Consider the following 26,618-nt stretch of genomic DNA (forward strand, 5'->3'; position numbering starts at 1 on the left):
TGTCTAAATTCACTTGTTCGAATATCAAAGCTCCACTTTCATTTTATGAATTGATATTTGAGATGATGGATAAACAATTATCAAACCTTCCACTTTCGTTTCCACAGTTTGATAATGGTTGATCCATGTTAAAGCGGTGAATTTAGATAAGAAATTAGGGTTACATAAGATTAAGGCTTAGAGCTTGGCTTGATTAGGATTATGTCATTTAGACTTATCCAATAATCCCAAGACAAAGATAAGTATACTCACTCATGTTCATCGTAGACATGGGGAAGAAGAGAGAAAGCATAAAAGTAAATGACAAGAAAGTAAAAGAAAAGGAAAGAACTTTTATTAGAAAAGCAATTGTCACTTATTGAATTACAAGAAAAGATGAATATTTGTGATGGATAGCTACTCTATTTATAGCATACATTCGACATAAAATCTAAGCAATTATATCACTAGAATGTTCCACAAGAGACTGCGGGCTAAAATAGAGTAGCTTAAAATCTAAGCAAAAGCAGCAAAAGTGACTCTGGAGGGTGGCACGGCCGTGCCAATGCTAGCACGGGCCGTGCCAAGCTTCTGACTTTGAGGAGACATATTTTTGTCTCCGAATCTTCGTATTTTCGCACTAAATCAACTCCAAGTCCCTTTCTTTTGCTCCAAGATTCAATCCATCAAATATTCATTCCTGAAATATAATAAAATGCAATTTGTAGTAAACTATCTCAAAAAGGAAATAATACTAATATAAAATAAAATAAAATCTAATTAAAACTAAACCAAATAACATATAAAAATAGATAATAACTGACTCATCAAACTCCCCTACACTTAAATCTTTGCTTGTCCTCAAGCAAAAGGCATAAACATGGTAGCACAAAACAACATTATCATATGACAATTTAATCAAAGCACATGTCTCCTCACAAACTCAATCATTTCTTGTAATCTTTTTTCAACCCAACAATCAAGTCTCAAATGAGTGTGTGTGTGTGTGTATGTGAGTAGTCCAACCCTTTTCTTGCTTCTGTATAAAACAGGTATTATGAGGAAACATGTTCTAATCTTAGTACTAAACCAACCAATAAAAACTCTTTCTTCATTTTGTATGAGAGAGATGGAAGTGTTTGCGATCTTTTTTATCCTTGCCCTTAGCACATATTTGGAATTTAAACATACTTTGTTTAAGGAGAAACACCTTCACGTATGAAGTCGGAGGGCTTACCCCCTTCCCCAATCTAGATTCAATGGTTCCCCTTAAAACATCATCTTCACGTAGGAAGTCGGAGGGCCTACCCCCTTCCCCAATCTAGATTCGACGATGCTTTTTAAAGTTTTCCAAGATAACATTATCTTCACGTAGGAAGTCGGAGGGCCTACCCCCCTTCTCCAATCTAGATTCAATAATGCAATCTTGAAATTATTTTGGCTATTTGGCTTTTTATATGCTCCCTTATACTTGAGAGTTTAAGGTCAATGTACCACTAAAATTAGAACGTTTTTCCTTAAAATACCTATTCATACACTTACTCAAGGGAAGCAATTTGTGTTTATCTCATTGGAGAATATTATTCATTTTGAAACAAGATGTGGGTATATCGAGAAAACTTAAAATAAAAGAGTTCACTTTCATGTACAAGAAACAACCAACTGAGAGGAGACAATAAAATTTTTATGCCATGCTTTATTTCATTAAAAACAAGCTACTTAACCATGCCTTTCACAAGAAAACAAAAACAAAAGAATAAAGTTCAAGGGAGTTTGGAAACACTACGACTAAAGACACTTTATTAGGCTCCCCCCACACTTAGGAGAAGCATTGTCCTCAATGATTTAAGAAGAAAAATGAAAGAAACAAGGAAATAGTGGGAAAGGATGCGGAAAGCTCACAATTTGCCAAAAAAAATTGAACCCTGGAGGCCTGTCAGGTTGGCACGGCCGTGCCAACTTTAGCATGGGTCGTGCCATCTTTCTGCCAACTTCGGTTGATTTTGTGTGTTGAATCCTGGCACGGTCGTGCCATCTCAAGCACGGGCCGTGCCACCTTTCTGGGTCTTGTAACTTTAATTTTTCTTGCGTTTCCTAATCAATCTCGGACATTTACCTACAAAACAAAGAGAAATATTAGAAAACAATGAAAGCAATTAAATCAGTGGGTTGCCTCTCATGAAGCGCTCTTTTATTGTCACTAGCTTGGCAAAAATAAGGATAAATATCCTTAAGGAGGGTCACTTAGAATAAAATCAGCCACCACTTCATTTACTTCTCTGGTATTATAGATTTTAAGTCTTTGCCCATTAACCGTAAAGGATCCGGTTTCTTCAGAAAAGATTTCAATTTCCCCATAAGGGTAGACCGTGCGAACTTGAAATGGACCGGACCATCGCGACCTTAGTTTATTTGGAAAGAGCTTTAGCCTAGAATTAAAGAGCAGCACAAGGTCACCGCTTTTGAAGTGCTTTTTGACGATTTTCTTGTCATGCCAATTCTTAGTTCTTTCCTTGTAAATGCGGGCATTCTCATAGGCATTTGTCCTAAGTTCTTCTAGCTCGCTTAATTGAAGTTTTCTTTTTTCACCGGCTAAATTGGGGTCTAAGTTGAGATTTCTAATTGCCCAATAAGCCTTATGCTCGAGCTCAACCGGAAGGTGACAATATTTCCCATAGATTAGTTTAAAAGGAGTCATTCCAATGGGAGTTTTATAAGCCGTCCGATAGGTCCAAAGGGCATCGTCAAGCTTACTTGACCAATCTTTCCTAGAGGTTGAAATAGTTTTTTCAAGGATAGCTTTGATTTGTCAATTTGAGACCTCCACTTGTCCACTAGTTTGTAGGTGATAAGGTGTTGCAATTTTGTGCCTTACTCCAAGTTTTTGCAAAAGTTTTTCAAAATGTTTTGAAATGAAGTAAGACCCTCCATCGCTTATCACAACCCTTGGCACTCCAAACCTTGGAAAAATGATTTTTTTTTTAAACAATTTTATAACAACTTGTGCATCATTAGTGGGGGGAGGCAATGGCCTCAACCCATTTGGACACATAGTCAACCGCTACCAATATGTATTGATTCCCAAAAGAAGAGGGGAATGGTCCCATAAAGTCAATACCCCAAACATCAAAAATTTCTACTTCAAGGATGTTGTTCAAAGGCATTTCATTTCTTTTAGTAATACTACCAGTGCATTGACATTTGTCACATTTAGAAATAAAGAGATGCACATCTTTGAAAAGTGATGGCCACCAGAAACCAGAATGAAGAATTTTGAAAGAAGTCTTTTGTGTACTGGCGTGGCCACCATAAGAAGAGGAGTGGCAATGGGTTAGAATACTACTTACCTCGTTTTCAGGAATGCATCTTCTGAAAATCCTATCTGAGCCTCTTCTGAAGAGGTAAGGCTCATCCCAATAATAATGCTTGAGATCATTGAAGCCCTTTTAATCAACCATGCTTTCTTGCTGTGCAGACTTGCTCACTTTTGATGTACTGTTCCATTTTCATCGTTTTCGCCAGAACGTTCTCAGTTCATTCTCATGAAACAAATTCTCACAAAAACGAATTAGTAGATAACAAGATTAAATAAATATAATATGTTGGTAATCTTTAAAACATCAAATAAGGATTTTGTCTCAACAAACTGTGCTCTAATTATTGAATTGTGCTATTTTGTTGTTGAGTTTTGATGAGAATCATGTTTAATTGATGTTGTTGATGTTGAGAGATATTGTTGTAGATGATCATAACTTAGGTGTTCATAAATCATGAGTTTCTGATGTGAAATAAGTTGTTGTTGTTGTTGGTTTTGTGAAAATGGGTTGATTTGGTGAATTATGTTTAAATGACATTTGTTTTCATGTTTGATGTGTTCTTGAGAGCCCTTTCAAGTGCTAAGACTTGTAAACAAACTTTAGAAACATATTTGGGTGTTGGGAGATCAGAATTGGGAATTTTGGGTGAAAAAGGGTTGAAACCCACAAGTTTTTCAGTAGAACTGATGACTGTTCGCTTAAGCGAACGCTAAGCGAACAATCACAGTAGGTTCTGGAACTTGGTCGCTTAAGCGAACAGCTATTGTAAGCTTCTGGAACTTAGTCGCTTAAGCGAACAAGCCTAGTTTCAGCAACTTTTGATTTTCATTCCGGGCTTTAGGAGGCCAATCCGAGCTTTGTAAAACACTTCTTTCAACTTGTTTTATCTCTGTTTGTACTCCTAAACCTAATGGAACATGATTTATTTATTCAAACTTGGGATTTTCTAATTGGGTTGAAACTTGAAATTTTGATAATTTTTGTTTTGTTGGAAATGAACTTTTGCGAACCAAAGGGATTACAAGTTGGGTCTACAGTCAATGTGGACTTAGGCAAGGCTTGTAAAGTTGGTACCATGTCTTAATCACACCAAACTTGATTTTTGGGTGGGATTGTGGAATATGTGAACTTTGGGTTTTCTCATACGAACTTAGGTTAATCTTTGAACTAATGCTTGATAGTTCATAAGTGGCATATGCTCATGACTACATGATTGATTAAGATTGAATGGTAGGTTGCCAAACTTGAATAAGTTACTTTGCTTTGAAAATTATCAATGTTGGCCGTTTGCCACTTGATACGGACTTTGTCGGAAATGATTCTTTAAAGTCGTTTAACTTTTAAATTTTTCGTGAATAGCTTTGTATGACTAAATAAAGTTATGTGAGTGACTTGTTAGATGTTGGATATGATGTTCATCATAAGGTATTGTATTTTATCTTTACTCGGAATGCGGGAAATTCATGTATTGATATTGAATTATGTAAAGAAGATGATAATTGTAGATATATATATATATATATATATATATATATATATATATATTGATTAATTATGATGTTGTTGGTGAACATATATATGTTGAATAATCGTGGTGAATTGTTGCTGAGTGCATATATGGCAAGTAATGGTGAATTGTTGGTGAATGCCTATATGCTAAGTGTTGGTGAGATTGTGGTGAATTGTTTGTGTGAACATATGCATTTGTTGTTGAGTCATGTGTTCATGCATTCATGACTGATGGTGACAAATTTTATATCCAATTGAGGTGATTATGGTGTTCTGTTGGCATCATGGGGTGACGGCCTAGACGTTGGTGACGACAGTACCGCATGCATTTAGGTATCGTGTCTAGGAACATATCATGTTGTGGCATGAGTTCTAATTGTGAAAATAATTGATATACTTGTGGATGTGAGTGATTGGTTGTGATACTTGGATTTATCATTATGAATTATTATTGAGATTAAATATTCATGTTAATTATTTGGAACTTGAATGATTCATTTATGTTCGAATTTATTTTATTGATTATGATTGATGTAGAGCTTACTCCCAATGGTTTTGACCGCCTACCTGTCTGTATGGATGGGTAGACGAAGTGCAGAATTAGTTTCTTTGGTGAGTTGCTTGGTGATTGTTTGGATAGCGGGAGCTCTCTCCGTTATCGTTTCCTTAGTGTCTTAGGATAGGCTCTGATCTAGGATGTCTGTCTTATGATTATTCTAGATTGTTTATCTTGGATTTATTTATGTTGTGGAGATCTACCCATTTGTCGGGATTTGAAGAATTTTTATGATGTTGTATTTTGATCTTATGTCATGTATACTTTTGAGGTGTATGGTTTCTATCTGCTGCAACTGTTGAGAATTTTTATATATGCATGTTGTTTGGATTTTGTTGATGATGTGGCGTCTATTTCTTGAATATTTGTATTATTCACGTGTTTTATCGCTTTAATAGAAATAGGGCGTTACATTCTGAACTTTAGAATTAGTTCATGAATTCAATGTCCTTTGATTTCTTGTATCTTGGTGCGATTTAAACTTTGTTTCTGTCTTAGTAAAAACACTCATGAGCAAGTTAAATACCAAGAAAATAATCAAAGTTAATTAAGTCCTTAATCATTTAAAGTTTATTATCTTTAAAATTAATTAGGGATTTTGCCTCAACAAATCTGACATATTGTTGTGTGATCCAACTACACAACTTGTAATAATCTTGTGTTTTTTTTGTTGAGGCATTATATGAAAATTAATGCTCTCGTGAGAGTACAATGATATTACAAGAGAGAATCTAGAGAATACTATATAGTATAGTTTTATTAAGCGATGAATGATGAATTTGTCCTTGAAATGGTGCACAATTGTCCTTATATGAGGGCGCTCGTCAGAGCTATGTTTGTTGAACCAAAGTGAGTTTTAAAACAATGTCTATAAGGTTTAAATGATAACAATGTTTGAAAGAACAATTAGATACTCTAATGTGTGTTCAAGTGTGTAGGACCATATAATCAAATCATGACTTCAAAGTCAAGTTTTGGTTCTAATACATCAAACTCTGAATGTAAATGAAAGCATTTTGGTACTCATGAGAAGCTATGAAGACTTCTGAAGACTTAGAGGATGATATGAAGATAGGTCAATAAAAAGTTAAATTTTTTATCAGAAGATGCATCAAGGTTTAAAGACTTTGATGATAACAAGTTTTGATGGAATTATACTTTGAAGAAAGCAAGTTCTAAATGACACGTCAACAGTCTATGAGACTCTAACCAATTTTGTCTTAAAAATTCTGAAGGAACATCACTTTCAAGTTCTAGTCGTATTGTTTTTCCTCTTTTGACCATGTATAGAAACAGACAGAGAACTTCAATGGAAAATATAATATAACATATCATTTCCAAACTATTAAAGGACATTTCTAGTACTATTCAACGACATTATCCATTAGAGGCAAAGTTTACAAATTTCATCAAAGCTTCTCAAAGAGGAATTTGATGCGCTGACACTCTTCAAACAACGACTCTCTCATTTCTCTCCAATATAAGGACCTAAGCAGTTTGAAGAACTTAAGTGACTTCACATAATTTACAAGTGTCAAAACTCTGTCAAATTCAAAATTGCACATGTAACACCCTGTTTTCCCAATATACAAATTTTTTAAATCATTTATCAGAGTAAGCATCATAAACAACGGGATATCACATATAACATAATCTAACAGTTAAATAATAATTTAACCAAATATCTTAAACATTGCAGCGGAAATTATATCCTAATCCATAAAACGTTTTGGCACGCAGGCCCCATAAAAATAATCTCAAAAGAGTTAGTTCAATATAACGAATAGCATATTATTCACGTAATAGAACGAAGCATGCATAACATATAGCCCCATCCCGTTACGTATCAGAGCAACCTAGATGACACAGTGAAGGCAAGGTCATTCACGACGGAAACTGCACACTAAGCACGATCACCTGCAAGTTACCCATACGAAGGGCAACATTTTCAAGCAGAAGGGGTGAGATTTCATAACAAAATAATGTTAATCAAAGTAATTTGAATCATAATTAACATCATATCAATCTTAAACAACTTTGCATATTTGATAAACAATCATCACGTAATCACATATTCAATCGTCATCAACAACATAGCATACTAGACATGACAATGCGACAATGCTCTTAGACTCCTTATATGCATGTGGTACCAATCGTCATCATAAGTATTAATATACTTTAAACGTGCGGAGAACAAAGCTCCTAATAAATCGTGCGGAGGACAAAGCTCCTAATAATCGTGGTGAGGACTAAGCTCAATGAATACTAATGCATGGACTCTTATCAACAAATCACCGTAATCAACATATCAATAAGCATCCAATAATTTGGAGCTAAACGTCATCTTATTCATCATATATAGACATTATGCACTTAGTTAAATAACAGCAGCAGCATAGTCAAGTCACACAACAACAGGATGATATCAATATATCAATTGCAATTCAATGGCATCATAATATTTCATTCATAATCTTACATAATGTATAATACATTAATTCATGCTAAATTAATATCAACATATCTTAAACGGCTTTACAGATTGCACTAAACGTCATCATTAGGGTTCATTACCAATTAGGGGTTCACTCTTGATCAAAACGTGCGACACAGATCGCACAAACACTCAATGCACTCCAATCTGAAAGTGCTCGCGAGGCGAGAGTTCCTACTCGCCATGGCGAGTACCAGACAAAACCAAACTAAAGTTGTTCTGGGTTTAATCTTGTCCTACATTCATCCCTAATCATTACTAGGTATGTTCAGGCACTCAAGGTCTGACTAAAAAGTCGAAAATACAAAATCTAACATGCTCTCTGCCTTAACTCGCTATGGCGAGTAAGGTTGCTCGTTGTGGCGAGCTGCATTGCACAACTCGCGAGGCGAGAGAAAAGGGGTTGCGAGGCGAGCGATGAATGTTCATCCCTCGAGAGGCGAGATTCATAGCTCGCCGTGGCGAGCGATGAATGTCGCTACGGCCAGACCTCCTATTTTCACAAAAATTCAACGATTCACATGGTTCTAAGCCTGATATTGATTCCAAAGTTCGTCCTAAACATTATCTAAGGTCTAGGGGCACTTTCTACATCAATTTATCCAATTCCTACCGTTCGATTATCAATTCTAGGGATTTGACCTAGTTTTCGTTTTCTCCAATTCAATCCTAAAGCTTGCTAACTAATCATCAGAATTACAATCAATTAACATTACTAAGTTATTAGTCTCACCCTTACCTGGTTATGAAGAAATCGCAACCCTCTCTTTGATCTTCTCCCTTCTAAGTTTTTTCTCCCTTTTCCAAAAGTTTTCACGTACAATGGTTTTTCTAACAATTAGGTCTTCTCTATTTATATCTCCTCTTAATAACTTATCTTATCTCACTTTCTCCCCCAAAACTATCTAAAATCTCAAAACAACCCTTAACTAAATATTTTATATTATTTTCAAATCTTTATTTTATTTAACAATAAAATAAGTCCCTTAATCTTATCAAATCTTCCAAAACTCATAGCTTATCACAATATCAACCAAACCATCAATATAGTCGTAAATCATTCAAATCATACCAAAATCATGCATATATTATATAAATATAATATAATCGCCTAAACTCGATTAAATAAACAATTAACGAAAGCGGGTGTTACAGCACAAACATTTAGAAACTTCTTACAATTGTATATCTTAGAATTTCTTAGTTTGAGAAGTTACTTGAACTTTAAGTTTTGTTTACCACTCTATGATATTAAACTGTAAACACAGTCTCATTTATTTGTTAAACTCTAACTGTGTGAGTCCTCTTGTCTGAGACAAGGAAGTCTCAAACTTGTGTGTTTGAGCAGTTGTAATCTTGTGTGATTGTAGTGGAAAATCTATTAGAAAGTGCAAGGGGACTGGACTAACCTCGAATTGTGGGGTGAACAAGGATAATTTTCTGTGTTGTATTTGTGTCTCTCTGGTTGTCTCTGATTATCTTAACTGATTTGCTTTGTTCAATCAAATAAAAAAGATTTTTCAGAGAAAAAAAAAAGAGGCAACACAATTCACCTTCCCTTTTGCTTTTTCTCATCTTCGGTGTTTGTTTGCTATGACTTGCACATATGATTATTGGTTGCCAATGACCCAATGTAGATTATGGGTTATTGGGCTGGAGTGTATTTGGCTGAAATCTGGTATGAAACAGGAACATATTTTATAATATTTTTTACTATATTGTCAAACAATAATATTTGCTATAATTTATTGTTCAAACCATGGGGTAAAGAATGTCAAAAATGAGGATGAAATTTGAGTTGGAGTAGCAAAACTTATTTGAATCTCAATCAAGATTCAAATTTAACTACATATAAAACTTGAAAGATGAATGATATTTGTATGGATAACTTTGTGGGACAATTATTTCTTCCCACTTCTTTTGGGACAAAAATATGAGAGAGTGAAAGAGAAAAAGAGAAGTAAGAACATAATGTTTGTAAGAGATAGTGAGACTTGTCTCAAAAATTATCATAAAATGATTTTAAAAATATCATTTATCAAACTCAAAAAAACCTAGGATTGCGTAAAAAACAACAAATCAAAACCTAGGACTGAAGCCTTGATATTAATCACATGTATGATTCTGCTTTTGACTTTCATTCATGCGTTCACATTCTTGTGTTTCATGCGTTCACATTCGTCTAATGGTTCACGTCTACTATAATAATTTGGATGAATGCTTTGATAAGCTGGAAAAACCACCTTTTGTTATTTCCAAATACACTTATCATGACCCAAACTTGTATTTCATGAATTTGTTAAATTTATGTATTTAACAATAAACTCGTTTTCAAATTAGTCGGTCTTTTAGATAAGATATTAAGTTTTAAGAAAAATGAAAAAATAAACCCTTTTATTTTTACGTATTCATTTTGTCTTGTAGACATGCTACTAGACATTAAATACTCACATAAATCTAAACCAAACTATTGAAAACAGCCGCAATATTGTTTGTGTTTAGGTACAACGTGTTTAATGTTGCCTGATACAGCCAAATAATGTCATGCAAAGTTGCAATGAGAACTACTTTTCAGCTCCAATGGGTTCATGCACCATTGCACAGTTACATCCATTCTGTAACATCCACAAGGACCAAAACTGCATGTTTTGTCTTTCTACTTTTGGTATCTATTATAAATCGTGATTGAGTCTAACACAACCTCACAAAACCGGCTTATGAGATGAGGATTGCCCCCCACTTATAAACAAACTGTCAGGCCAACTCCTAACCGATGTGGGACTCTTAACATTATCCATAACCAAACCAATCCTTCACATTGAATAACCAATTATTTGCACATAGGCATGCATAGTGCAATAATCTGTTACCAACATAAATTCCATTATCATCATTGAAGATTGTCGTTTACTTTGGTCTTGTATGAGATGTGTCTTCTTAAATCTAAATTTTCTTCTTAAAAACCTATCACGACATAAACAACTTCTTGGCCTATAATTAATGACCCGAATACCCAAACCCGAATGGGTCACCCAAGCCCGATAAAAATACATTAGTATTATGTTGATATAAACTAGAAGGGTCAGTGACCCGGTTAGTCCTCATGCCGCTTTGAACCTCTTCGTCGGTGGGGTTTCTGGACTCCGCCGACAAATCCATGTTGCCAAACGGTGGCACGGAAGGAACACAATAGTCATTACAACCGTAATTCATCATCCCATCACTTTGGTTTCCTAAACCAAATTCCGGTGAGGATTCAATATCCGTTGGGTTAACCCAATCGGAAAAAATTCCGGCACCCATGTTGTTAAAGCCGAACTTCTCCTCTTGTTGTAGCATTCGTAGTGATGTCACCCGCGGCAGTGCAAAGCTCTGATCATCAATTTCCAAGAATGAGTCCAACATTTCATCCACTTGGGACGACGATGAAGGCGAAGAAGCATTGCAGCATTCTTTGCTTGAAAATGTTGGAATTTCCTTTTGTGAGCTTGAGTTTTTCTTGTATATTCGACACAAAACCCAATCATCAAGCTGCATCAATAAATCAAATAAGTTAGATTCTTTACTTTTCTTATCAATAAAAATGAGCAAAGAAATATAATATGATTGTGTTACTTACTTTTGAGCTACCAAGATTGTGTTTTCGCGAAGCGTCAAGAAGACGATACTCATGCATAATCCAATTAGTTTTTGTTCCTTTTGGTGCTTTGCCAATGTAGAAAACAAGTGCTTTTTTTATGCCAACTTTTCTACCTTCAGTTGTGATAATTTTGTCTGTTCCTGTGGCTTTCCAATAACCAGAACCAGCAACTCTGTTTGGTCTAGAACCATTTGGATATTTCCTGTCCCTTGGACTGAAGAAATACCATTCTTTCTCACCAAAATTCGCCTTGCCTGCACCAAAACCATTACAACAATATTAAAATTGCATCCCAATAAAACTAATTACTAAATATAAACACAATATTTAGCAGCAGGATTAACATAGTTGTTTGTGATTTTAGTGTTTTTTTTTTTGTGGTGGACCTTGCATATTATTATTATTATTATTATGTATTGTCCATACCAACTGAGTTAAGCATATGATTCTTAACTATTGCAAAAGTGTTAGAATAGGGTGCGATCTTGCAAAAGTTACTAGCTAGAAAGTGTAACTATTGCAAAATCATACTGGTTCACCGTGATTCTAACATATATTTAAAATTGAAAGACATGAAAAATTCTACAATTGCAACCTAAAACTTGAAATAAACATTGGTGATAGATAATTACCTGGAAGAACCCAAGGATCAAATTTATACAAATCAATTTCAGCAATAATTGGCAAAGAAAAATGATGTCCTGCAACTTTACGACATAGATATTGAACAAGAAGCTCCTCATCAGTGGGGAAGAATCTGAAACCAGGTGGTAAACTCAACTGTGAAAGAGGATCTCTCTCTGGAACTCCCATAATAATGATAAAACAAAGAAAGAACAATTGATGAAGAAAACAAAACGTGTTTTTCTTTCTAAATTTTTAATGTTTGTTTTTCTCTTTTTTCCCTAAAACAAGGAGAGATTGCGGTTATTTATATTGGTAAGAGAAAATGCATCGTGATCTTTGTTGTTGTACTATGTGGGACCAATTTGAGTTTGGAGCCTTTAAGGATGTGCCACGTTAACGGTTTAAAAAGATGAACGGACAATCTTATCTATTTACCGTACGGTCCGTGGCTTTTGACGGGTCCGATTCAATGTATGGAACTGTTCATTGTTTAAAGCCAAATATGTTAATTTGAATTGTTGACCAAATACAAAAGGAAAGTATTTAATATTTATCTCTTCCCTTCAATGAATAAAGACTTGATATATATTTATTCATTATCAAAAATCAATAATAACGATTGTACCAAGTCTTTTTTATAGGATATTCCCTCAAATAAAAGTCTTTTTAAGAGGATTGGGATGTCCTAGGGGTAGTAGTGCATTATTAATTGAACTTGGTTTTATCATATTTTTAACTGATATATAGTTACAAATGTTAGCATATATAGATATAGATGTTGTTCGATTTATCTATATTAACATTTTTAAAATCTCAAATTGTTGTAATTTTTTTATCATATATAATTAAAAAAAATTAATGGTTAAGTTCTATATTGGTGTGCAACGATTAATTGTGACAAATATTTTAAAATGGATGAAGCACATTTGTAAATTATATATTATTATTCTATATTTATGTTTAATTACTATGTTGAATTAATAATTATATTGGAAAATATAATTAATCACTAAATATTGGAACGTATATATATATATTTTTTTTGTGGTTGTCGGAATTCGAACCCTAAACCTTACATATTTTATACATTGTCCATAGCTAAGCTCGCGAGGACATTTCTAACCTACGCTTTAAAATAACTTTATAATTTTCCAAGTGTTAACAACAAAAAGTAGGCTCTCTGTATCTCGTAAAGAAGAAAAAGTGCAATAAATAATACAAATAAATATGTGCATGTCAATCAATTAATTAATTTTTCCTTCAAAAAAAATTAATTAATTAATTATTTCTAAAATAATTAAAAAACGAATCACAGATATAAAGCTACACACGTGTATATAGAGACAAAATACTTTCTCTCAGTTTCTTTCTTCTTGCTGTGACTGTGTGCGTCAGCGTAAACGTAAACAAAATCTAAACATTTTTTATTTTTTATAAATAATTTTATTCGATTTCGTCATTGTCATTTTTCACGTGTGAGTTTCCACAGGAGGACGGTGAACACGCGTCAAGTGCTAAAGTTAGGCTAGAAAAATATTATGAACATTTCAAAATAAAATCCAATGAAATTATTTATTTCAATAATACGTATATAATATATCTTATTCCTCAATTTACTTAAATCAGAGTTATTATATAAGTTACATCTATTAGTTGCGAATATTCTATATTCTATCTAATAATATAATGTTTTGAAGATACATATGAAAACCAAATTGAAAGGATAAAGCTTTTTAATTTTTTTCATTTAACATTCAAAATCAATTTGTTTGTATTTAGGTTTAATAGCAGTTTTAACCCCCTAACTTTTTTAAAGTTGCAATTTTGATACTCTAAAAATAAATTACAAAATTGCCCTTTATGTTTTACATTTGTGTCAGTTTTGGCCCTCAAAGTCAATTTTGACTTGGTCTACGCTGATGTGGCACTTAAGTGAGGTGTCAAGTGTTTTTTTTTTTTTTTTTTATCAAAAATTGGCTTTGGGGAACCAAAACTGCTACAATTATAAAACTTAAGAGGCGACTTTGTATTCTTTTTAGGGATTAAAATCGCAACTTCGTGAAAGTTAGGGTCGAAAGCTTTGTATTTATTCATTGAGTGGAGCATTTTTCCTTATTATGATAATGATTAGATGATTGGATGGTAGACAAACAAATTGGTATATTCATTCAACGATGCTGTTGTGTTGTAAGCTAGGTTGTTCGACACGTGCTATATTCAATTATACTTACTCTTACCTACTTTTTGAGTTGAGCTACTTTTTTGGCCTAGGTCTTTCTTTCACTCCTCAACCTCTACGAGCAAGCTTACAAGTAATTATGGATTAAGATTTTGAGCTTTTATGTGGTTTTCATAAAAAAGTAACATATGGTGACGTTGTTAGTCAAGGTCAAAATAATATATTGGTGTGATTCACTGAATTGTTCTCCCATGATTGATGACATTTTTATAGTTTTGTGAACGTGGACAAGTTTAGGTTCAAGATAAGAAAGAAAATGGACACTTTCCTCACTTATTTGGATATGCTATGGTCAAATTCCAAATTTGAAAGAAATTATAATAATTTGGTACAACATAACAAAAAACATCCCCCATAAATTGGGAGGAGGAGGAGAGTTTAGATAATACGTAAACTAAGCTTGTACTTTGTGTGGCTTTCATAAACAAGACTTAATTTTAGCAATTGTAATGTTTATCTTCAATTGTAATTTTTAGTCACTCATCAATTTTGTGTCTTTATTCTTCATTTTAGTAACATGCATGTAAGCACTATTTTACTAGATAACTATATAAAGCTTAAATGAATTTTAAAATTGTATAACTCATTGTTTATTTGAGGGACGGAGCTAGAAGAGGGACCAGAAGAAGTCATGGTTTTCTATAAATTTTTAAAATAAAATCCTTATATATTAGTATGTTATTATATTTTTTGGTCTCAATATTTATATTTTGTAGACTTTATATGATATTATATAATGAATTTTTTGACTCAATCTATTGTGCCTTAAACAATTATGTTTTTCGACTTTATTGCACTAATCCTAACTAAAATCTTTAACACAGAAAAAGAAAGAAGAGTTTTATCTCCAATTTATAGAAGAATCTTAATCTTTATATGGAATTTCAATTTATAATTCTTTGTTGCAATGTCTCTTAGAAATATCAAATCATTGTTTGCAACTTTGTTCACTCTCAACCATTACCAATGATTCATTGGTTGTGATTTAATCGGATAGCAATTAGGTGATATAGTGTTTATAGTACATTGGTCAACCACAATATCACAAGTGATTTTCTTTGGTCTTTTTCACAAAGTTCTTTTTTTGTTTTTTTGTACTATTCTGACATTGTGGTTGACCAATGTCACATATGTCATCCAAGTGTTACCCGATTTAACCTTTCTACATTAATATATTTTGTGTTTCATATTTTCTTTTGTGTTATTCAAAGATCGCTTTAGTCTCACCATTTTCTGACAAATCTTAAGATACTCAACTTTTTATATTTTTAAAGTTTCTTATAATTTTGAATATCTATTAATTTTGAATATATCCTATACTTTATTAAATATCTTGTATACATTATTACATTATTATGCATTTGAAATTTATTTTTCTTCACTCAGTTATACTCTCAACTTGGTCCCCCTAACTTAAATTCCTTCAGTCCATGCTTTAGGCTGTGTTTGGTAATACAAAAAAGTTAGCTTATAGCTTGTTGGATTAGCTTATAAGCTCGTTAGATGAAAACATAACGTGTTTGGTAACAAGCTTTTTTCATGAGCTTATAACGTTTTTTGAAAAGCTATTTCAAGTAGCTTTTTAGCTTATAGCTGGTAGCTTTTTATATTTTCTTCCAACTTTAACCCTATTAATTTAAAGAAATTATTTTTTTAATTAAACAACTACCCATGTTCATCTTTATAACCGCCCCATTTTTTCCCTTAAAAAAAATGCCACGTAGTTTTTTTTTAAGGAGCACTTTATATATATATATATATATATATATATATATATATATATATATATATATATATATATATATATGTATGTATGTATGTATGTATGTATTTTTTTAAGGAAATGCTTTATATTTTGCCATAACTAACCTGCCGTACACCTCACAAAAAATAACTAGCCTATTTTTTTTAAAGGAAAAAATAACTAGTCTTTTGTACGTTGTAAAATTTTATATATTCTAGCTCACTTTTTGTTTCCACCTTTCTCTTAATTTTGGGATACATAAAGCAGAGATCAAAATTGTAGGTGATTTATTTTTTTTAGGATTAAAGGTCGAAGAATTTTTTTATGGAGACTAAGACCAAAAGTTTGAATATTTATAGGGACCAAAAAAAAATTTAACTATAATTAAAAATAAATACATTGCAAAAAAATATGTGTGTCTATATGTATATTAAAATAAAATAAAAAACATGTTCTTTTATGTCATTTTATACTTATTAGCCACTTCAACAGCTAATTTTACCAAACACATTATTTTTAATAACCAAGCTTTTCAGATATAAGCTATCAGCTATCAGTTATCAGCTATCAGCTAACTTATAGTTTATTTTTACCAAACAGAGCCTATTTAATTAATTACATAAGAAGGACGAAGCACCCTATTAATCCTATATACCTATAACTTTATACCATTTTCATAAAACATTTAACAAGAATAGAACCAAAGCTAGTGTGTGCAAGTAATTGTCAAAGAAAGAAAGTAATAGAATTTTGGTATAGAAGAGAGAATAAGAGAGAATGAGAGAGTGAAGGTGATCATATATAAGAGAGAATGAGAGAGTGAAGGTGATCATATAATAAGAGAGAATTTGTGAATTACATTTTTTTTTTTTAGGAAATTACATTTTATTTTAAAAGTCATTACCAGCGGAAAACTAAACAATAATGTTATCAATGTGATCGTCAATGATGACAAATTATTGACAGAAATTGTTTTTTTTTTTTTTTAATAAGGCAAAATTGAATATATTATATCACAAAAGGTGATTCATCTCGTACAAGATGTGCAAAAGAGGACTCCCCACCAAAAAACACAGTTACAAGTCTAGTGCCATAAATAGCAATCCTGAAGAAAATAAGACAAAACAAGCTACAAAAGAACACACATATAAGGTAAATGGTGACGCCTCCAGTCATTGTAACTGTAGGCGAAAGTAGCCGTATTTGTCTGTAGCCAAGAAAAAGACATAAGTTTAATTTTGTCTACTAAATGTCCAAGGTGTCAATCTTCTGGTTAAAAATCTTGTTGTTTCTTTCCTTCGAGATAACCCAAACATCAGCCATCCAAATTACCGTCACAAAAGAGTGTGACGATCGCGGTATCCCCGCAGGGTGACCAAAATGATGAAGGTGATCACTAGCGGATGCTGGAACAATAAATGAGATGCCTAGCCACTGATAGATACGATGCCACACCATACCAAAAAAAACACAATGGATGAGTAAATGATTCGCAGTCTCGGAAGAACCGCACCCACCAGTACAGGAAGTGTTGTCAAGAGAATTGATGCGCCTACGGAGAAGGTTGTCTTTAGTGGGAATTCGATTGCGGAGAAGTCGCCAAACAAAAACAAAGACCTTAAGCGGAACTTGCTTCTTCCACAAATCGACAGACAACCCACACTCTGAATAGATACCCGACGCCGTGAGATAAGAGTAAGTACCCTTAACGGAATAGCCATGAATAGGGTTAAGAATCCACCGCCACCTGTCAATAATATGGTCCTGCAAAACAACATTCTGCAACAGAGATGTACACTGGGACACCGACTCCTCCCACGCCAAAAGGCGTCTCCTCCACTCCCAAGCACCACCACCATCGGTCCACCCCCTACTCTCCATCTGACGCACCGTCACTCATTTATCAACCGCCAAATCAAAAAGGCGAGGAAATTGCACCTGCAAAAACACACCCCCCACCCAATTATCTGACTAAAAATATGTGCTACCTTTGCCACCGTCTACCCTTCGCAAATTATCTTCGAACCAGCTCCCCTCCCACTCACCCACACTGCGGGGAATACTAGAAATCATCCTCCACCACAAAGAGCTATCTCTCCCACCCTCCTTCAACCGCCTCCCTTCCTCCCCGTACCTAGCCTTTCAAGACTCGATACCATAAACCCTCCTTATTAACCAACATACGCCAGCACCATCTCCCCAACAGAGAAACATTAAACTCCCTCACCCTTCTCACACCTAATCCACGATCCTCCCTCGATAAACAAACAGAGTCCCAATCCACCCAATAAATTATCCTAAAATCCTCACCACCCCAATAAAAAATTATAAATAAAGATTCGATATATAGAATCGACCAGTAAATTCTGAATTTCTTGTGCATTAATTATTCGGTTTTTAAAATTCCAATGCTAAGATCTCTAATACCACATCCAATTCTCATAATTTTCCATTGTCATCATCAAGCCTTTTTGTCAACTACATTGATTCCAATTTTGAAGGTCCTTTGTCTTGACAATGGTGCCTTAAAAATCACTTTTCCTTTTCCATCACCTTCATCGTTTGTGCTTCCATCTTTATGGAATAACCTTTCCCAAGCAACTATCCAAGACTTATGAGTTTGCTTCTCATATATAGTTGGGACATACTCCCTCCGGTCACATTTATAACTAAAAAATAATTTTTTAGATACATTGAATAGTCAATGTATCTAACCTATAAATGTGACTTGATAAATTAATTATTCAATGTATCTAAAAAGTTGATTTTTGTTTATAAATGTAACCGGAGGGAGTAAAGCACATATGAGATGAAAGGTTCTCTACCATCTTTACTTTGAACCATAACCTTTCCAAACCCTTATAGTTAACCACATTGTTGTATGCAAATTTTAACTTTCTTTTAACTTGCTCATTAAGATTAATGAGACAATTAATGTTGACACTCATGTGATTTTGACCATTGGTCACCATCTTTTTCCTCACTTTGATAGTAGCCATCTGTAGAACTTCATCTGCGTCAAATTCATCTTCATTGTAGCCAAAATGCACTTCATCTGCTCTATCCCTTGCAACCCATTGGAGCCACTATTTGCACTTTCTTCTTTTGAGTTGTGCTTTTTGCTCTTGCTTGAACCTTCACCACGATTCTTGGGAGTTTTGACTCTTCTAGTTATTCTTTCATTTCTTGAATTTTCATTTCTTTCCATATTGAACTTGCAATGCTTGATCAACTGCAGTTTCATTGGACTTCTCCTTGTATTGATTTCTTTTTGTTAACCTCAACTCTTGAGCTTCTAGACTTTCTTGTAGTTCTTCAACTTTGACGCAGTTGGAAGCGTAGGCTAGCGAGGGTTAAACCTAGATTGAAAATAAACAAGTTTGCAAGCGACAAATTTGTGAAAATATGGTTCCGGAATCCATCAGAAATTGAGAAAACTCTCTAAAGTATTATTGAAGTAATAAAAGTTTTTATTAGTCTACAACTGTTAAGTATAGAGAAATAACAACTCCTAAAATACTATAGAAAATAACGATCTGAAACAAAAATAGAAAATCACTAAAATTAGGCTAAAAATAAAAATGCTATGAAATTACTAAGAAAACCCTCCTACATCAAACTTTCATTTCATCAAGATTCTTTGATTCCTCCAAGGCTACTGCAATATGTTCATACTTTGATGTCAAAGTTCTCAACACCTTTTCAATCTTCATGAAGTTAGAAATAATGTCACCATTCCTTCTCATCTAGTTTGCTAAGTTGATCAATCGATCTAACTGACTCATCAATTCTTTATTAGTCATTGGGAGTTCATACTTCCTTCTCAATGCTTGTAATCTCACTTTCTCAAGTGTACTCCAAGCTTCCTTTACATTTTCACAACACGTTATCTTCTCAAAGATTTCACCATTAACACGTTGATGAATCAAGAACAACATTTTCCCATCTTTCATCTTCGAATTTTTGTGTGCATTGGTTTGTGCCTCTGTAGCAAATCTTGAAAACACCTTCATTGATACCATCAAGAACATCTTGATATCCAAAGATTATCTTTGTCTTTACGATGATCGTAATTCTTCCCTTCAAGGATTGGTAAATGACCGAGGAAACTACTATTATTTGGACTTGCCATCTTTCACATAAAAATCTCTTGATTCAATTTGATAGAACACTTGACAAGATTAGAACTGAAATTAGTGCGTGAAGTGATTTGATAAAGAAACAAAGTAATGAGTATTTTAGCAAAGAAAAGATAGTAAGAGAGAATGAGAGAGTGAATATGTTTTTTAATGGCAAATGTTAATATGTTAATTGTTATGTTAGTTTTCTTCTTATTGCTAAGACTTGAACCTCCAACTCATTGACACTTTAGCTCAAACAAATCAAGTTACCCAACTTCCCGACTGAAGATACTTAACAATCAAAATTTTTATCAAATGATCACATAATTATTATTATTATTATTGTGTTTGTAGACTATTTTATACAACAAAGGACAAGTACAACTAAGCCTCGTCAAATATTTTTTTTAAGTAATTAAATTCAAGTGATTAATAAACTCTATCAAATAAATAATTATTCAAAAGTATTCAATTCCACTCCTTAGTAAAATAATTTTAAGACAAAAGTAAAAACTTGTATTTTTTAAAGTAAAATAATTTAAAATACTCAAATTAGTAAGTTTGCATCAAAAAGGTTGTGCACTCATTTTAAGACAAAAGTAAAAACTTATATTTTAAAATAAAATTATTGAATTCCTTAACCATCGTCCTCTAGATAATTATCGAGACTCGTAATTTTAAATATGACTTTACTTTTTTTTTTTATGCATGGTTTGACTTTACTTCTCTCGAAATGGTTAAAAAAAAAAAGGTATTATAAACTTGTAGAGGGTTAGTTATTCAACTAATAGTCTAACTAACTTTTGACTCTTTTATCTTCTTCCACACTTTCACTCTCACCCTTGATAGCGCAGCACCAATTGCTTCCGATACAAGCTAGGTTTTCTATGAAAATTAGGGTTGAGAAAATTGGGATAATTTAGAGAAGAAAAAGAGTAATAATTGTTGTAAACTATAATTCTAATTAGGTTGTGATAACTGTTAATTTACAACTAGTTTATGTAGAGCTTATTCACACATAGCTTGTTTAGTAAGCAATAAAACAAACTCTAACAAACTTGCAACAAACTTTCTAAACATGATTTAATCACAACTAACTTGAATTAAGAACTAATAACCCTCACCCTCGCACTCCAATGCTCCATTTACCATGGTTTCGTCTCCTCTCTTCTGGTACAACAACAACAACAACGCATGCTAATGCCCGTCTCCCTCACGCTCACTAACGCCATGCGCTGGCATGAAGAACACGCCATGCGTTTCCTATTCAGCCATTGCTGTCGTCATGAAGATTCAGTAAGTTTCGTGCTGCTAACATACTCGTATTAGTAATGGCTCTTTAGTTATTCTTTAAATTATTTAGATGAAGACCAATACTACAGCAAAAACCCAAAAACTTTGAGACATTGCGAGTAAATTTTCTTGGTTGAAAATATATTGCAGTGGGTCGTTATTAATGTATTTCTGTTTGGGTCTTGAACATCATGTGTTTGACAAAATGGTACAGTGGGCTGTTATTGTGGGTTCTATTCTGCTGATAAAAGTGTTTTTAATTTTCAATGTGTGTCTGTTAATGGTGGAATAGGGCAGTAACTACAACATTATTAATCACATAAACAACCATTTTGATCCCTGAATGCGTGAGACATTGTCATTCATTATAATCCTTGAATGTATCGAAGTTGCACACACATTCAAGTCTCTCTTTAGTTACTCATTTGGGTTCTCAAATATGTTTTGTTAGTCTAAGGAATATTTTAGGGGGAATAAAATCAAATTTTGGTATATTTAAGGGGCCATTTACTTATTTAACCCTTTTATCTTATACTTGTAATTTGGATAACTGATTCTGTTACCTACTTTGATGTTATTTTGGATAAATGTATGCAAGAACATAAGAAGCACATGAGTATAGATTCTTTGTTAAATGGATTAGCCATAGACAATCCTCATTCCTCGCAGCATTTATAGTTGATAAAGGAAAATGAGAGCATTACATGTTAGGAGGTTTTTGAGATAGGGGGAGTGAGTTCTTTATGAAGAGCCTAGAAGCAGAAAGAGCAAAAATGATAGTTTCAATTTATTTGAAATTTTGATATTATGTATGCCTTGACTACAATTAAAGGTTTCCAGCTAGCATATTAAGATTGTCACTTGCAGGTAGTATGTTTGAAGATCTTGAGCTTTAAACAAAAGGAAACAATCAATTAATTAAAAAGATGATACTCTGCTATGATCAAGCTTTCGTGTCGAAGAAGCATTTCAAGTCCATAATGCTCAAGTTATATCCGGTGCATATCCAAATCAATTTCGTGAAGTAAAAATTTTCATGTTTGGCCAATATATCTTTCTATTTGATTTTATGTTTTGTTATTCCATTCACTTTTACAGAATAAAAGAGTTATTTATTCCTATTCTGATGTTATTTTGTTCTTTGTATTAGTTTAGTGATTTCGTATAGCATATTGATGCCGTTTTGCTTGTCACCGTGCCTGAAGCTCAGACACCTAAATCGTCTCATCTCATGCCCAAGAGTTCCAAAGGTATATAATGGAGAAGGTAGACTAGTCACATTTTTCTTTTAAGTATTGTTATGGAAAATTTGTGAAATATCTGTCCTGTGGGACTTCATTGATTCCTTTGTCCCTTAGTTTCGAGACTTGTTGTTTTTGTGAGTAGATGGCAATATTTGTAAAACATTTTCAACTTCTCCTGCATTTTAATTTGTTGTTTGCAAATTATCAAGAACATTGTCTCTACAACTAAAGAATCAACATGAACTTGACATCATTAGTCAAATATCTACTCCATTTCTTGTACCTAAGACTGGTTTCTAGTTTACTCAGTAAAGATGGATTGCCGAAGGGTTTGGGGACACACCATGCTTATTTAGTTAACAGATCTTCAAACAAACTTTCACACACAATGTTTTTCAGTGGTTTTCTTTCCATCACAGACCCTATATATCAATGAAGCTTTCATACCATATTAGAAAAACATAAGCATCAACAATTGGAGGCAATAACAAATAAAAAAACAGAAAAATAGTAGAAAAAATGGGAGAGCGAAAGGTTTCTGCATTACCCCAACCAAACACATACTAGAAAACATATATATAGTACTTGTTGGACAGAAATAAACATCTGCAGTAAATCTACACAAAGCAGTAACCATGGTTACTTTTTACCCACTCTACTAACCACACATCCACACCACTTGAATACAAACTTAATAGACATATTACAACTTCAAGTACTTTAGAGAAGATTCAAATTCTAATAGTTACTATAGCTTATACTAGAGTCAGATAGAAATCTTCTTTGTCACCCCAATCCTCATAAGAGCAAAATAAGCCATAAGTCTATAACCTATTAGCATTATGAATAGAAGAAATACAGCCATGAGCTGCCCTTGCAGATTTAGTTCTCCCATTTGCCTTATCAATGGAAACTCTGCAATCAAACACTTCCCATTAGAACATGGGTATGTGTCATTAATGTCATACTGAGACCCTAAAGCGAGCTTGTATATATAGTATGTGATGGAAATGTACTTGATCCATGCTATAAATTTTGGAACATGTTGAACATAGAATCCAACAACCAGCACAAAACTAAGCAAGATGATTGAGCCAAGCGTGATTGCCGATTTTTGTTCCATAATAATAGCACCAATGGCTAGGCCTAGTCCTTGTGAAACTAAAACATTGAGTAAGAGGCTAAACAAAGTGTATAAGAAGTTGATCACATTAGGTTTCAGCCCTGTCATAAAATATATTATGATAATATATATGGTGGGAAGAATAAGCTCCATTGGAAGGTCAACTATCATCCTTGACATGAAGTATGATGAGAGTCTATACATTCCGGAAGATCTTTCTTTTTCCAGCATAGTTGCCTCTTGAGGGAAAGTGAATATTGCTTTGTAGAAAGGTACCACAGCCCAGAAGCTATTAATGAAGAATAGAAGGCCAATCTACACGCACGTAAGAATTGAGTTATGGTCAACTATCATCCTTTGCCATTCATGAATCATGTATGTTTGCTAATATTTTATAAGCCAAATTCTACACAATTGAACTAAATCTGATATCTTAGGAACACAACTTATTTTCATTTTTCCTTTTTCATGAATTGAAAATCTTATTACCTGATCCTGCAAGTGCGAAACACTAGACTTATACCAAAGTAGTCCTGTAAGAAGGGCAATCACAACGATCTTAGAAATTCGCAGGACGGAGAATGGTTCATGTTTTCTCTCTTTCAGGTCTCTTTTTAACAGCACAATGAATTGCTGCGACCAACTAGTAGACCATTTCCCAAAGCCGCTGTCTTCAAATCCACTCTGGATTTCACCGTTGTCGGGATTTTCATCAAGTATTATTGGCTTCCATTTGGCATCAAAGTAGTTCTTATATGCAGAAATCAATTCGTTCTTATTTAAGGCATGATCCTCGTTTGATTGATCAGTGTAAACTCCTGCAATTTTTTCCGATGTGGCCAACATAAAACATAGTAACTAGATAATCACAATGATGTCTTTACATTAAATTTTAAAAAACGTAGTTGGGAATTGAATAATCACAATGATATCTTTACATTAATTTTTTTTAAAAATAAATATTAAAAAAATGAACCAAAATATATGCAAATACTAAAAAGAAAAATTCTTTCTTCGAATTATTTTTCATATAAATGCAAGTGTATATTGGTTCATAAAAACGACGAATGTTGAAACTTTGCTAAATAAATAGAACAAGGAGTAACATACCATTTGCAAGATCCAAAAGGAAATCAGATGGGCTCATGGCAATTTCAGGTTCATATCCAATACCAGAGAAATATTCCATAGCTTCAGAACCCTTTCCATAATACAAAGGAACTCCTTCTGATAAAATCAAAACAGTGTGAAACATATTATATATCCTACTTGAAGGTTGATGTATTGTCATCACAAATGTTCTTCCTCCGCTTGCAAGCTCCCATAAATTGAACACGATTTTCTGCGCCGTTGTTGAATCTAATCCCGAAGTAGGTTCATCTAAAAACAACAAACTTGGATTTATAAGCATCTCTTGTCCTATGCTTACCCTTTTTCTTTCCCCTCCAGAAACCCCTCTCAACATTGGTTTTCCAATGATGCTATCTTTACATTTTGTTAAACCAAGTAGAGCCATGACAGATTTCGCAAGCTCAATTTTCTCTTTTTCGGTGAAACTATTAGGCAATCTTAGAAGGGAAGTGAAAACTAGAGTTTCTGTAACAGTCAAGTGAGGATAGAGAATATCCTCTTGTGTAACAAATCCAATGCTCTTCTTCATCGAATTTGAAAAGATTTTGCCATTGTAAGTTATTGTTCCAGAGAGTTTTCCTCCTAGTCTTCCTCCTAGTGCTGTTAGGAGAGTTGTTTTACCACTTCCAGATGGACCTAAAATGGCAAGAATCTCACCCGGCCGAACCATTCCTGTAACTCCATTCAGTATTACTTTCTCTTCTACCTTGGTTTTTCTCTCAAGTAATTTCCACTTTTTGGTCTTGTTGATTTTATATACAACATCATGGAACTGTGGGGGAAACAATGTCAGAAATATATTTAATTGAATATTACAAAGGCTATTATTAGAACTAAACAGTGAGAAAAAAAGGGATTATTTCGACATTAATCCATGCAAATTAAAGAGGAAGGTTATGATAATAATAATCGTGATGAAAACGATTTCTTGTAATTTTAACTCAAAATACCTTCAAAGTTACTGGAGGATTTCTCTTGTGGAAGATTTTAGATGCTTCCTTCTGCAATGTAGTTTTGTAAGTGGATTGAGCCTCAATGTCTTGCATCTCTTTCTCCATATCCATACTCACTTGCAATTTTCAGAGACACAATATATCCCTCTATATAAGAATAAAGCATGCCAAACATGAAACAAAATACCTCAAAAATTAACCTAACCAAACTATGTAACCAAGTATGAATGTGCTTGCTAATATATATTCCTAGTGTAGTTGGGTGCAAGGATCTTCAAGAGGGCTGAAGGCATTCTGAGGTTTGAAGAGGTAAAAGTGAAAACTTATGGGACTTCAAATTGTAGTTATATGCAAGGGGAAAATTGAATTTGGAAGCTTGTGGGACTACCGAGGGTGGTTGGATGCAAGTGGAGGTCGGTGTGTAGATCAAGGTTCAAACGAGAATTTGGAGTTGATTGGTTTTGTCTTGAGGAGAAGTCAAGGCAAGGTTAAGGATTAAGGTGGTTGATGGTTAAATTGGCATCACCACAAATTTGGAGTCAAGGCGGAAAATTGTTGGTGTTGACTCAAAATTTAGTGTTATGGTGGAAGTTGAAAATCGTGGCACGATTTTTAGGCAGAATGTTGAGGAAGCTTCTAGGAAGA

At 33.6% G+C, this 26,618-nt stretch overlaps 4 protein-coding genes across 4 annotated transcripts; all 4 read right to left on the minus strand.

The window, feature by feature from the left end:
• Positions 1–2,209: 2,209 nt before the first annotated feature.
• Positions 2,210–3,415, minus strand: LOC120577501 (uncharacterized). The gene is made up of 2 exons (XM_039829059.1): positions 3,327–3,415; positions 2,210–2,747 (listed from the first exon to the last, which is right to left on the minus strand). Exons 1-2 carry the CDS (start codon positions 3,413–3,415, stop codon positions 2,210–2,212), a joined length of 627 nt encoding a protein of 208 aa, XP_039684993.1.
• Positions 3,416–10,316: 6,901 nt separating this feature from the next.
• Positions 10,317–12,415, minus strand: LOC25501241 (NAC domain-containing protein 72). Its single transcript, XM_013589955.3, has 3 exons — positions 12,131–12,415; positions 11,478–11,752; positions 10,317–11,389 (listed from the first exon to the last, which is right to left on the minus strand). The coding sequence occupies exons 1-3, from the start codon at positions 12,309–12,311 to the stop codon at positions 10,856–10,858; spliced, it is 990 nt and encodes a 329-aa protein (XP_013445409.1). The 5' UTR covers positions 12,312–12,415; the 3' UTR covers positions 10,317–10,855.
• A 4,938-nt stretch (positions 12,416–17,353) lies between these two features.
• LOC112417361 (uncharacterized) lies at positions 17,354–17,989 on the minus strand. Its single transcript, XM_024772958.1, has one exon. It carries the CDS (start codon positions 17,987–17,989, stop codon positions 17,354–17,356), a length of 636 nt encoding a protein of 211 aa, XP_024628726.1.
• Positions 17,990–23,274: 5,285 nt separating this feature from the next.
• Positions 23,275–26,457, minus strand: LOC25501239 (ABC transporter G family member 9). The gene is made up of 4 exons (XM_013589953.3): positions 25,971–26,457; positions 25,000–25,792; positions 24,379–24,707; positions 23,275–24,204 (listed from the first exon to the last, which is right to left on the minus strand). Exons 1-4 carry the CDS (start codon positions 26,082–26,084, stop codon positions 23,533–23,535), a joined length of 1,908 nt encoding a protein of 635 aa, XP_013445407.1. The 5' UTR covers positions 26,085–26,457; the 3' UTR covers positions 23,275–23,532.
• Between the last annotated feature and the right edge of the window lie 161 nt (positions 26,458–26,618).

The sequence above is a fragment of the Medicago truncatula genome, chromosome 8, assembly GCF_003473485.1.
Source record: "Medicago truncatula cultivar Jemalong A17 chromosome 8, MtrunA17r5.0-ANR, whole genome shotgun sequence".
Taxonomy (NCBI): domain Eukaryota; kingdom Viridiplantae; phylum Streptophyta; class Magnoliopsida; order Fabales; family Fabaceae; genus Medicago; species Medicago truncatula.

Coding starts and splice junctions, on each gene's coding strand:
- LOC120577501 (XM_039829059.1), bottom strand. CDS start 3,415: ATGATCTCAAGCATTATTATTGGGATGAGCCTTACCTCTTCAGAAGAG. Junction 2,748..3,326: donor GATGCATTCCTGAAAACGAG/GTAAGTAGTATT, acceptor TTCAACCTCTAG/GAAAGATTGGTCAAGTAAGC.
- LOC25501241 (XM_013589955.3), bottom strand. CDS start 12,311: ATGGGAGTTCCAGAGAGAGATCCTCTTTCACAGTTGAGTTTACCACCT. Junction 11,753..12,130: donor TGATCCTTGGGTTCTTCCAG/GTAATTATCTAT, acceptor GTTTTGGTGCAG/GCAAGGCGAATTTTGGTGAG. Junction 11,390..11,477: donor ACAATCTTGGTAGCTCAAAA/GTAAGTAACACA, acceptor TTATTGATGCAG/CTTGATGATTGGGTTTTGTG.
- LOC112417361 (XM_024772958.1), bottom strand. CDS start 17,989: ATGGAGAGTAGGGGGTGGACCGATGGTGGTGGTGCTTGGGAGTGGAGG.
- LOC25501239 (XM_013589953.3), bottom strand. CDS start 26,084: ATGGATATGGAGAAAGAGATGCAAGACATTGAGGCTCAATCCACTTAC. Junction 25,793..25,970: donor ATCCTCCAGTAACTTTGAAG/GTATTTTGAGTT, acceptor TTTCCCCCACAG/TTCCATGATGTTGTATATAA. Junction 24,708..24,999: donor CCTTTTGGATCTTGCAAATG/GTATGTTACTCC, acceptor AAAAAATTGCAG/GAGTTTACACTGATCAATCA.